General features: G+C 42.0%; 1 protein-coding gene and 1 long non-coding RNA gene across 2 annotated transcripts; both read left to right on the top strand.

The window, feature by feature from the left end:
- The first annotated feature begins 837 nt into the window (after nucleotides 1-837).
- Nucleotides 838-8,646, top strand: LOC144704376 (uncharacterized). The gene is made up of 2 exons (XM_078576788.1): nucleotides 838-7,047; nucleotides 8,453-8,646. The coding sequence occupies exon 1, from the start codon at nucleotides 838-840 to the stop codon at nucleotides 2,641-2,643; it is 1,806 nt and encodes a 601-aa protein (XP_078432914.1). The 3' UTR covers nucleotides 2,644-7,047; nucleotides 8,453-8,646.
- Nucleotides 8,647-8,732: 86 nt separating this feature from the next.
- Nucleotides 8,733-9,147, top strand: LOC144704681 (uncharacterized). The gene is made up of 2 exons (XR_013581887.1): nucleotides 8,733-8,904; nucleotides 8,981-9,147. It is a non-coding gene; the product is annotated as an uncharacterized LOC144704681 (long non-coding RNA).
- The last annotated feature ends 4,235 nt before the right edge of the window (nucleotides 9,148-13,382 follow it).

Here is a 13,382-nt window from a genome sequence, read left to right as displayed (position 1 = left end):
CCGGATCTTGCGATGAACGGTCAAGGATCGCCCACGTCAGCGAAGCCGTCTGGCCCAGTATAGGTGGACGCCACGTCTGCTAAGTCAGTCCGAGTCGACTACGTCGACTCGGATGACTCGGTACGTGGCAACCCGACGAGTATTGGCCGAGTCGACCTGGTCTACTCGGTCCAACCCACCCAAATCGACCGGGTCGCGGACTGCCGAGTCGACCTGGTCGACTCGGCCGTCCAACAACGAGTCGATCCGATCAACTCTCATCCAGCCGACCCGGTCGAACCGGCCAAGACTGACCGAGTCGACCGGGTCAACTCGGTCAACACAGACCGAGTCAACTCGGTCATGCATGACTGCATCCACCTTGTTGACTCGGTCCACGAGGTTAAAGTCAACCTGGCTGACCAAATCAACCTGGTTGACCAAGTCAACATGTCCCATGATGAGTCGGTTGACCCCATGGTCAACCAAAACCATGATGACCCCTTGGTCAATGTGGTCAAAGTTGACTCCGTGGTCAACTCGGATCCAGTGGCTGACTCGGTCAATCCTCGATTTGATTTCATTGATGAACCAGGTGACTTGACGCACTCACTCATGCTTGACCCCAGAGTTGACTCCACGGTCAACGCTGACCACCTGGTCAACATTGACCGCCCGATCAATACTGATCATCTAGTCAACTTATCAGGAACTGATCAGATGGTCAATATTGACCGTGATGACTCGGTCAACTTGGTTCAAGTTGACCGAGACGGCACGGTCAACCAGAGCTGAGTCCGGACACGAGATTTGGTCAACCATAGTACCGCATCGTCCACACCTTCACATCGTCCGGACATGAGAGACCAGGTCCCCCCTACCTCGGTGAACGAGGCTCCCCCCAAGGCGGCCACTACTAACGGCATAGAATCACTCCCGACTACGACTTGGGCAGCGAGGGTGGCGGCCGTCACACTTACACCACCCACTACCTCACTCCCAAAGCCTACTCTTCCCCCTCTTTATGACAACTCGATCCCCCCTAGGGGTTATATTGACACAGAGGGTGTTCTCTTGGTTACCTTCTCCAAGGAGGAGGTAACACGTATGGCATCGCCGTTTGCCTACACGCTGATAGGGCGGTTCACGACGAAGCGGCCGCTCATCGATGACATCACGAGAGTATACACAGCACCCGGCAACTTCCTTGGATCGGTGGTCATTGGAGCACGGAATCACCGGAGTGTATTCATTCGCTTCGAGCTTGAGGATGACTTCCGACGGGCCTGGAGTCGTACGACATGGACGATCAAAGACTCAACGATGCATACCTTTCGCTGGGTGGCCGAGCAGTCAGGGAACTCACGTGATATTTCTCCCCATTCCGTCTCGGTGTGGATAGGCTTTCCTGGCCTGCGACCACATTTGTTTACACCCGCGGCTTTAGAATCTCTAGCTAGTATGGTCGGCACTTTCATACGAGCGGACAAAGATGTCCAACTTTTTAGCCATCCTGGATATGCACGAGTATGTGTAGAGATAGACCTACTCGCCCCTCTCCACCGCATGATACTCATCTGGAATGGAGATGAGCTGATCCGTCAGACTATGGTGTACGAAAATCTCCCGAGGTTTTGCACACACTGCATTGTCCTAGGACATACCCTCCATACATGTCGCCAAAAGGCGACGCAGACTACCCCCACGGAGGAGGAATATCTCTCGCCCTTGGCTTACAATGATTACATTGCAGCCACTATCTCCGACACCCAAGGGCGACGCGCGAAACCGCCCCTCAGTTCCCGACCTGTGGTTACATCGGTGCAGCCCACCATTGCACCACCTCCGCCCCCACGACCTAGCGGGCCTACCAATCCCCGGGTGGCTAAGCCTTCCCCCGCTACTTCCCAGTGGCTGAGGAAGGGTGCTGAGAAGCGCCCCAAATCCCCACCACGCACTAGAGTTCCCTCCTCCCGCAAGGGTAAGGAGGTAAGCGAGGACATGCGTACCTCGAACTCTTTCGCCCTACTAATGGTCCAAGATGCCCCCGAGGCTAGCGTCACCTCTTCCCCCACCCGATCTACCACCCCTCCTCGATCACCTGCCCCGCTCCCCACGCCTTCTTCTGCCACGCCTATCGCCTCGCTATCCTCCCCATCACCACGTCCTTCCTACACTCCCACACCCAACCCCTCTTCTTCTTCTCACCTTGCTCCCGCATCCATCCCCACCCCCCCTACATCATCCCCCGCACCCATCCCCACCACCCCTCCCGCACCCGCTCCCGCCCCCTCCCCTCCCACACTCGCCCCCCCCATCCCCACCACCCCCCCCGCACCCGCTCCCGCCCCCTCCCTCACCCCTCTACACCCTCCACGTCCTTCCCCCGCCCCCACACCCCCCCTCCACCCATCGCATATTCCTTCTGAACAAGTGGAACGCTTGACAAACTGTCAAGCCCCTTCCACTAGCTCGGAGGGCAGTGCTAGCAGTACTAGCGGTCGGGATTCCACCAGCGCGGAGGATGATATCTCCCTCTCTGAGGACTCGGATGTGGATACCCCTCCTGGCTCGAGACGTCGTTCACATGCATCCCCCCCCACCTTCACGCCACACGTACTACACCCGATCTCGGGTGTGTCACGCGAGCCGATAGACTTATGATTCCAAGTCTTGTTTGGAACTGTAGAGGGATAGGTGACCCTCTCACCCAAACCCATCTACTTTCCCTTATTACTAGGCATAGATTAGGCATCGTGGGGCTACTCGAGCCGATGCTTACATCGGATCAGCCCCCAACCATCGCGAGGAAACTTGGGATGGATCATGCTTACTGTCATCCATCAAATAAAATCTGACTTCTTTGGAAGCGAGATTATTCGATCGCACTCTTGGCCAAAGGAACACAATACGTCACCTTTGACGTGTTGTGCTCCCCAAAGCCTTATCTACTTACCATTGTGTATGCTCCGCATAGACAAACTGAGCAGGAGGCCCTCTGGGAAGAACTCGCCCACCATATTCACACTCACTCGCAATTAGTTGACCTCCCTTGGTTTATAGCCGGAGATTTCAACTACATACGGGACATTAGCGAGCGCAAAGGGGGCCGCCCACCTCGGCTACGCTCTATGCAAGCCTTCAATGATTTTATTCACACCACTTGTTTAGTGGAACCACCTACCACTGGGGAGAAGTGGACTTGGTACAATGAAAGCCAAGCGGATGCGCGTATATACGAACGTCTTGACCGCTGTTTCACGAATAGCTCCGCATTGATGCAGTGCACTCTCACGGTAGAGCTCCTTCCGAGACTTTACTCGGACCACACACCGATTCTCCTCCTCCCGAATTCGAGTCATCGGATCCGCCGCCCCCCATTCTACTTCCAAACCATGTGGTTAGAGCATAGTGATTTCCATAGATATGTACGTAGTCATTGGCACGGCTCCATTTCTACGTCACCTATGGAAAACTTTAGTTACCGTCTGCGCAACCTCAAGTTCCACCTCAAATGGTGGAACCGCCATGTCTTTGGAGACGTCCATTCCTCGGTAGAGGAGCTTAAACAAAAATTGGTCGATGTCGACCGTCACCTACAAGAGTGTTGGACAGATGATATGGGGGAGCGACAGCTACGACTTAGAGAGCAACTGGAGGATGCTATGCGACGACAGGAGATTTTTTATCTCCAAAAATCGCGTATCCAATGGCTGCGAGAGGGTGATAGGAACACACGTTTCTTTCACGCCTCGATCCGTCACAGAGCCCACCCGAACTATATGACCCTCCTCGAAAAGCATGGACATGACCCTATCCAGCTAGCAGGTGCAAGCGTGGAGTACTATCACTCCCTCCTCTCCTCGCAGCCCACTGTTATGACCGAGGATATTCTCACCTCCATCCCCCCCTTAGTGACCGACCGGGAAAATGCACTTTTGCTAGCTACCCCAACGCGCGCGGAGATCAAAGAGGTAGTGTTCTCCTTGGGCTGTAACAAAGCCCCAGGACCCGATGGCTTCACTGCCGAATTCTATACGGCGTGCTGGGATGTGGTAGGCACCGACTTGGTCCTAGCTATCAAGGAAGCGTTCCGACGTAAAGTCTTCGCAAAGAGTTGGAAATCTACTTTTTTGGCGCTTATTCCGAAAGTGGATACCCCCACTACCTTCCGTGACTTTCGTCCAATCAGTCTTTGTAATGTATGCTATAAAGTTGCATCAAAGATCATTACAAATCGACTTGGACGCTTCCTTGATAGACTTATCTAGCAATAGTGTGGCTTTGTCAAGGGTCGACAGATCCATGACAGCATCACACTAGTACACGAGCTAGCCCAGTCGATATACACTCATATTCCGGGCTCTAACGTCATCATCAAGCTTGATATGGAGAAAGCCTTTGATCAAGTTGAGTGGAACTTCCTCCTCGAAGTGTTGCGCCGCTTTGGTTTCACGGATGCGTTCATCGCACTGGTTGATGCTTGCATCAGGGAGAATCACTTCTCCCTCTTGATGGATGGAAATTCCACCGGATTTTTCAAGGCTACGCGGGGACTCAGGCAAGGTGACCCTATCTCACCCATCCTCTTTATATTGATGGAGGAGGTCTTTAGCCGATCGCTCACACGGGCGATCACTCAAGGCCTCATCCAACCGTACTTTACAAAGAGAGGTTGCCCGATCATCTCTCACTCCTTATTTGCTGATGATGCCATCCTATTCCTTAATGGATCTAAAAAATCCATCAAGGAACTTATGAGTGTCCTTACAGCGTACGAGCAAGCCTCCGGCCAACTCGTCAACGCTTCAAAGAGCAGCTTTATTGTGGGTCCGTCCACCACTATGAGGCGCTCTGAGATCATTCAGCACTCCACACGATACTCACGAGGACAGCTTCCATTCGACTACCTTGGATGCCCTATCTTCCTTGGCCCTGCTTGTCATCATTATTTTGATGCCGTGCTAGGCAAGCTAAGGAAGAAACTAGAGGGATGGAAACTACGTTTCCTCTCCCCTGGAGGCCGCATCCAACTAATACGACATGTCCTCATGAGTATCCCGCTACACACTTTGGTGGTCCACTCACTATCACTTACGGTTCTCCGCTCTGTCGAACGCCTATGTGCACGCTTCTTATGGTCTGGTCATTTCGAGGGGGAGCGACGTCACCATTGGGTTTCTTGGTAGAAAGTGTGTCGGCCGACGCTCGAAGGGGGTCTAGGGATCAGATGCCTCTCGGATGTCCAAGACATGCTTCAAAAGAAACTGGTATGGCGTATGCGTACCACCCACTCCCCTTTGGGGAGTTTCATCTTAGCTAAATACAAAGAATAAGCCCGACGAGAGCTTGATATTCGGGGCACCAAGCGATGGCGGACATGGCAGCGCCACTGGCTTGAGATGAGTCACATGACCCGTTGGCACATTGGCCGAGGTGACATTAGCGCTTGGTACGACACCTGGCATGCTGATGCGACGCTCGCTTCTCATCCTCAGTTCGTACCACACCGTGTGCGCCTCATAGTGGCCCAGTTGCTTAGAAGCAACACACCACACCTATGGGAGCAGCACGGCCTTCCCTTGGCCACTTTATCCGAGGTCCAGACTACCCCTCTTGACCTTAGTCCTGATTGTGCCATTTGGACACTCACACCCCATGGAGCATACACGTGTCGATCCTCGTGGGAGCATTTCCGTGTGAAATCTCCCCCACAGCACTGGGGTCCGCGCATTTGGCATCCGGCGATCCATACATGTGTCTCCTTTTTCCTTTGGAGACTCCTTCAGCGAGGCCTCCCGACTGACGACCGAGTGGCTCGGATAGGCTGTTCTCTTAGTTCGCGCTGCCACTACTGCCCCACTCTCCCGCACACAGGGACGATAGATCATCTTTTCTTCCATAGCGAGGCGGCAGTGGATTGCTGGCGTCTCATCACCGACTGTCTTCGTCCTTTGACACCTTTTGAGTGTTTCGACAAGTTTATCCTCTCGCCGACTCGCTCTGCACGAAGCCCCATCCTCCCCATTACCATAGCTTATCTTCTATGGGAGATTTGGAAACGGCGAAATTCGTCTCGTTTTGCAGGTACACCTATGCGAGTTGTGGACATCAGGCGTCGAGTTCAGCTGTGGCTTCGACGCATTCAGCCTCTCCTCACACCGCGAGACAGCCGATCACCACTTGCATGCGACCTCCTCCGCTCTATTGGCATCTCGGTGACCCCCCTCGCCACCCGCATCCAGTATCGAGTAGTTTATTGGCTCCCACCGCCAGTAGGCTTTCTCAAACTGAATGTGGATGGTGCGGCGAAAGGGAACCCAGGGCCAGGAGGGGGCGGAGGCGTCCTCCGCGATCACACAGGGAGCCTCTTTCTTGCCTTCTCTTCTTTTTATGGCGTACAAACTAATACAGTAGCCGAGGCTATGGCGATACGTGATGGTCTCCTCCTCTGTGAGGAACGGAACCTTCATAATATCGTCGTGGAATCAGACTCACAGATATTAGTTGATATGTTTCGTATAGGCACATGCTCCTAGTGGCAACTACGTCGAGCGTGGAATGACATCATGCGGTGCTGCTCGCGTATCGCGTGCTTTCGTCATCAGCTGAGAGAGGGAAACCAGACAGCTGATGCTAGTGTTCGCCCGTCCCGATGCCGGTACCGGATACCGGTATCGGGACGGATGCTGGACGGATGCCGGTACCGAAAACTTCCGGTGCCGGTTTTTTCTGATATCCAGATACCGGATATCGGTATCGGATATCGGTTGCTATAGTGCCGATATCCGATACCGATATCTGTCCGATACCGTGATCCGTCTCCCGTCTCAGGGGGACAGATGACGGTATCAGATATCGGATGCGGATATCGGTTTTCGATATCAGCATCGAATTTCATAAACATTTCATATAAGTTAGTTCTTTTATGAAATTTCATATAAGTTACGTATTTCGAATTTTTAAAGTTTTGAACCTTGTTTTCTGCAAACGGCGGGAGCGGGCATCGGCGAGCACCGGCGGGCAACGGCGAGCAACGACGGGCAACGGCGGCAGAAGGCAACAGGGGTAAGTCGACTTTCAGCTCTCTCTCTATCTTTCCTCTCAGCTTCCTCTTTTTCTCTATCTTTTCTCTCCCGTTATCTTCGTCCTCTCTCAATTTTCTATCTCTCTTCGTCCTCTCCCTCTCTCACTTTCATATCTCTATTTTACTTCTCCCTTTCTCAATTTCGTAGCTCTATTTTTCTTCTCCCTCTCTCAATTTCATATCTCTATTTTTGTTCTCCCTCTCTCAATTTCATATCTCTGTCAATTTCCTATCTCTATTTTTCTTCTCCCTCTCTCAATTTCATATCCCTATTTTACTTCTCCCTCCCTCAATTTCATATCTCCATTTTTCTTCTCCCTCCCTCACTTTCATATCTCTATTTTACTTCTCCCTTTCTCAATTTCGTAGATCTATTTTTCTTCTCCCTCTCTCAATTTCATATCTCTATTTTTTTTCTCCCTCTCTCAATTTCATATCTCTGTCAATTTCCTATCTCTATTTTACTTCTCCCTCTCTCAATTTCATATCCCTATTTTACTTCTCCCTCTCTCAATTTCATATCTCCATTTTACTTCTCCATCTCTCCAATTCATATCTCCATTTTACTTCTCCATCTATTAATTTCATAACTCCATTTCTCTTCTCCCTCTCTCAATTTCATATCTATATTTTACATCTTCCTCTTTCAATATCATATCACTATTTTTTTCCCCCTCTTAATTTCATAACTCTATTACTCCTCTCCCTCTTTCAATTTCATATCTCTATTTCTCTTCTCCCTCTCTCAAATTCATATCTCTAGTTTACTTCTCCCTCTCTCAATTTCATATGACCATTTTACTTCTCCATCTCTTAATTTCATAACTCTATTTCTCTTCTCTCTCTCTCTCAGTTTCATATCTCTATTTTACTTCTCCCTGTCTCAATTTCATATCTCTCTTTCTCTTCTCCCTCTCTCAAATTCATATCTCCATTTCACTTCTCCATCTATTAATTTCATAACTACATTTTCCTTCTCCCTCAATCAATTTTATAACTCCATTTCTCTTCTCCCTCTCTCAATTTCATATCTCTATTTCTCTTCTCCCTCTTTCAATATCATCTCACTATTTTTTCCCCCATCTCTTAATTTCATAACTCTATTACTGCTCTCCCTCTCTCAATTTCATATCTCTATTTCTCTTCTCCCTCTCTCAAATTCATCTCCTTTTAATTTTCTCCATCTATTAATTTCATAACTACATTTTCCTTCTCCCTCTCTCAATTTTATAACTCCATTTCTCTTCTCCCTCTCTCAATTTTATGTCTCTATTTTACTTCTTCCTCTTTCAATATCGTATCACTATTTTTTTCCCCATCTCTTAATTTCAGAACTCTATTACTGCTCTCCCTCTCTCAATGTCAGTCGTTGTTGCCCGGTGACAGGTCGAGCCGTGTTCCGAGAATGGCCGCTCAGAGGGGGCGGCGAGGAGGTGCAGAGTTGGTTGGGTGGCTTAGCACCACTATGCGACACGTGGAACCGGCACCGTTGACAACGTGGTCGGCCTGGGATGAGTTCGACCTGTTCCTTGCAGAGACTGTGCCGAACGAGGGTGTCTACACTCCACTGTCTTGGTGGGCAACGAAGCGAGCGTTTCCTTGCTTGCAGCCGTCGCGAGGACTTGTTATCCGTATGTCGACGAGCGCCCCACGGCGCATGTTCTCAGTTGGCAACGCTGTTGTCACGTACAAGCGTTCCCGTCTCTCGCCGATAAGCATTGAAACACTCATCACCGTGAAGTGTTGGCTCCGTGCGGACAACAAACGTTGGTACAATGACGTCGAGCTAGGCGAGGATATTGAGGACGATGAAGATGGTGGGGTTAGCTGTTCTCAAGGTACACGTCACATAACTCAACCAAATGTTATTTATACATATTTATCACTACTTATCACTTCTCTTATGCAACGCAGGTGACGATCAGGTGAGCAGAAATCTTTGACAGAGACGTTGGGCTTAGGTTTTTTTGACATGGCTGCATTCATAGCCTACCCGTAAATTTTTTGACCGAATATCGAAAAACCGGATACCGGCGAACACTACTGTATGGTGTCTTTTGTATTAGTAGAGTTTTAATGCACTGGCCAGTCATGTAATTAAATATCCCGAATTTACTACGACAATATAGTTGAATGCACTTGCCATTAATTTCTTCATCCCATTCACTAACTATCAAACGCCATAAATGAAAATTAACTACAACCCGTGAGTATGTTCGCTTGAAATGAAAATCGTTTCCAGTTCTTAATTCAATTAACTATGTATGAAACACCATAAACTCAATTAACTTAATATGTTCGTTACTCTTAATAACTAAATCTGCACTCCTCAATACACTAACTACAACACGTGACTTCTACGCTCCCAAATACACTAACTACGCTCCCAAATACACTGACTACGCTCCCAAAAACACTAACTACAACACGGGACTTTGTTCACGTAAATGAAATTTGTATTTACTCTTTAATTCAGTTAACGCAAATTTATTATTATTTTTATGAAATACATCACGTAATTCTGTTAGCTTAAAATAAAAATTGTTTTCACTTCTTAATTCAATTAAGAATTATTTATTACTATTTTTTACTGTTTCTTATAACTACAACACGTTAGTTAATATTTTTGTTACCTACATCTATGCTCCCAAATACACTAACTACAACATGGAACTTTGTTCACGTAAATGAAATTTGTATTTACTCTTTAATTCAGTTAACACAAATTTATTATTATTTTTATTAACTGCAACCCGTAATTCTGTTAGCTTAAAATAAATTTTTTTTTTACTTCTTAATTCAATTAACAAATATTTATTAATATTTTTATTAAGTACATCACGTAATTTTGTTTACTTAAAATAAAAATTGTTCTTACTTCTTAATTCAATTAAAACAATTTAATAATATGTTTTACTGTTTCTGTTCAGTACAACACGTTAATAAATATTTCTGTTAACTACATCCACACTCCTTAATACACTAACTACAACACGTGACTTACTTCTCTTAAAGTGAAAACTCCATTAATTTATTAATTCCACTAACTAAATATCAAATGCCATGAATTTTCCCAAGATAACATTAAAATTCTTAGTATTTTTATTAACTGCAACCCGTAATTCTGTTAGCTTAAAATAAATTTTTTTTTTACTTCTTAATTCAATTAACAAATATTTATTAATATTTTTATTAAGTACATCACGTAATTTCGTTTACTTAAAATAAAAATTGTTCTTACTTCTTAATTCAATTAAAACAATTTAATAATATGTTTTACTGTTTCTGTTCAGTACAACACATTAATAAATATTTCTGTTAACTACATCCACACTCCTTAATACACTAACTACAACACGTGACTTACTTCTCTTAAAGTGAAAACTCCATTAATTTATTAATTCCACTAACTAAATATCAAATGCCATGAATTTTCCCAAGATAACATTAAAATTCTTAGTATTTTTATTAACTGCAACCCGTAATTCTGTTAGCTTAAAATAAATTTTTTTTTTACTTCTTAATTCAATTAACAAATATTTATTAATATTTTTATTAAGTACATCACGTAATTTTGTTTACTTAAAATAAAAATTGTTCTTACTTCTTAATTCAATTAAAACAATTTAATAATATGTTTTACTGTTTCTGTTCAGTACAACACGTTAATAAATATTTCTGTTAACTACATCCACACTCCTTAATACACTAACTACAACACGTGACTTACTTCTCTTAAAGTGAAAACTCCATTAATTTATTAATTCCACTAACTAAATATCAAATGCCATGAATTTTCCCAAGATAACATTAAAATTCTTAGTATTTTTATTAACTGCAACCCGTAATTCTGTTAGCTTAAATAAATTTTTTTACTTCTTAATTCAATTAACAAATATTTATTAATATTTTTATTAAGTACATCACGTAATTTTGTTTACTTAAAATAAAATTGTTCTTACTTCTTAATTCAATTAAAACAATTTAATAATATGTTTTACTGTTTCTGTTCAGTACAACACGTTAATAAATATTTCTGTTAACTACATCCACACTCCTTAATACACTAACTACAACACGTGACTTACTTCTCTTAAAGTGAAAACTCCATTAATTTATTAATTCCACTAACTAAATATCAAATGCCATGAATTTTCCCAAGATAACATTAAAATTCTTAGTATTTTTATTAACTGCAACCCGTAATTCTGTTAGCTTAAAATAAATTTTTTTACTTAATTCAATTAACAAATATTTATTAATATTTTTATTAAGTACATCACGAATTTTGTTTACTTAAAATAAAAATTGTTCTTACTTCTTAATTCAATTAAAACAATTTAATAATATGTTTTACTGTTTCTGTTCAGTACAACACGTTAATAAATATTTCTGTTAACTACATCCACACTCCTTAATACACTAACTACAACACGTGACTTACTTCTCTTAAAGTGAAAACTCCATTAATTTATTAATTCCACTAACTAAATATCAAATGCCATGAATTTTCCCAAGATAACATTAAAATTCTTAGTATTTTTATTAACTGCAACCAGTAATTCTGTTAGCTTAAAATAAATTTTTTTACTTCTTAATTCAATTAACAAATATTTATTAATATTTTTATTAAGTACATCACGTAATTCGTTTTACTTTAAAATAAAAATTGTTCTTACTTCTTAATTCAATTAAAACAATTTAATAATATGTTTTACTGTTTCTGTTCAGTACAACACGTTAATAAATATTTCTGTTAACTACATCCACACCTTAATACACTAACTACAACACGTGACTTACTTCTCTTAAAGTGAAAACTCCATTAATTTATTAATTCCACTAACTAAATATCAAATGCCATGAATTTTCCCAAGATAACATTAAAATTCTTAGTATTTTTATTAACTGCAACCCGTAATTCTGTTAGCTTAAAATAAATTTTTTTACTTAATTCAATTAACAAATATTTATTAATATTTTTAATAAGTACATCACGTAATTTTGTTTACTTAAAATAAAAATTGTTCTTACTTCTTAATTCAATTAAAACAATTTATTAATATGTTTTACTTTTTCTGTTCCGGACAACACCTTAATAAATATTTCTGTTAACCACATCCCCCCTCCTTAATACACTAACTACAACACGTGACTTACTTCTCTTAAAGTGAAAACTCCATTAATTTATTAATTCCACTAACTAAATATCAAATGCCATGAATTTTCCCAAGATAACATTAAAATTCTTAGTATTTTTATTAACTGCAACCCGTAATTCTGTTAGCTTAAAATAAAATTTTTTTACTTAATTCAATTAACAAATATTTATTAATATTTTTATTAAGTAAATCACGTAATTTTGTTTACTTAAAATAAAAATTGTTCTTACTTAATTCAATTAAAACAATTTATTAATATGTTTTACTGTTTCTGTTCAGTACAACACGTTAATAAATATTTCTGTTAACTACATCCACACTCCTTAATACACTAACTACAACACGTGATTACTTCTCTTTAGACGTGACTTACTTCTCTTAAGGTAAACTCCATTAATTTATTAATTCCACTAACTAAATATCAAATGCCATGAATTTTCCCAAGATAACATTAAAATTCTTAGTATTTTTATTAACTGCAACCCGTAATTCTGTTAGCTTAAAATAAATTTTTTTTTTACTTCTTAATTCAATTAACAAATATTTATTAATATTTTTATTAAGTACATCACGTAATTTTGTTTACTTAAAATAAAAATTGTTCTTACTTCTTAATTCAATTAAAACAATTTATTAATATGTTTTACTGTTTCTGTTCAGTACAACACGTTAATAAATATTTCTGTTAACTACATCCACACTCCTTAATACACTAACTACAACACGTGACTTACTTCTCTTAAAGTGAAAACTCCATTAATTTATTAATTCCACTAACTAAATATCAAATGCCATGAATTTTCCCAAGATAACATTAAAATTCTTAGTATTTTTATTAACTGCAACCCGTAATTCTGTTAGCTTAAAATAAATTTTTTTTTTACTTCTTAATTCAATTAACAAATATTTATTAATATTTTTATTAAGTACATCACGTAATTTTGTTTACTTAAAATAAAAATTGTTCTTACTTCTTAATTCAATTAAAACAATTTATTAATATGTTTTACTGTTTCTGTTCAGTACAACACGTTAATAAATATTTCTGTTAACTACATCCACACTCCTTAATACACTAACTACAACACGTGACTTACTTCTCTTAAAGTGAAAACTCCATTAATTTATTAATTCCACTAACTAAATATCAAATG

Source organism: Wolffia australiana, chromosome 6 (genome assembly GCF_029677425.1).
Source record: "Wolffia australiana isolate 7733 chromosome 6, ASM2967742v1".
Classification (NCBI taxonomy): Eukaryota; Viridiplantae; Streptophyta; class Magnoliopsida; order Alismatales; family Araceae; genus Wolffia; species Wolffia australiana.
The sequence above is the reverse complement of the archived record's forward strand: the minus strand, read 5'-3'. Positions and strand labels throughout refer to the sequence as shown.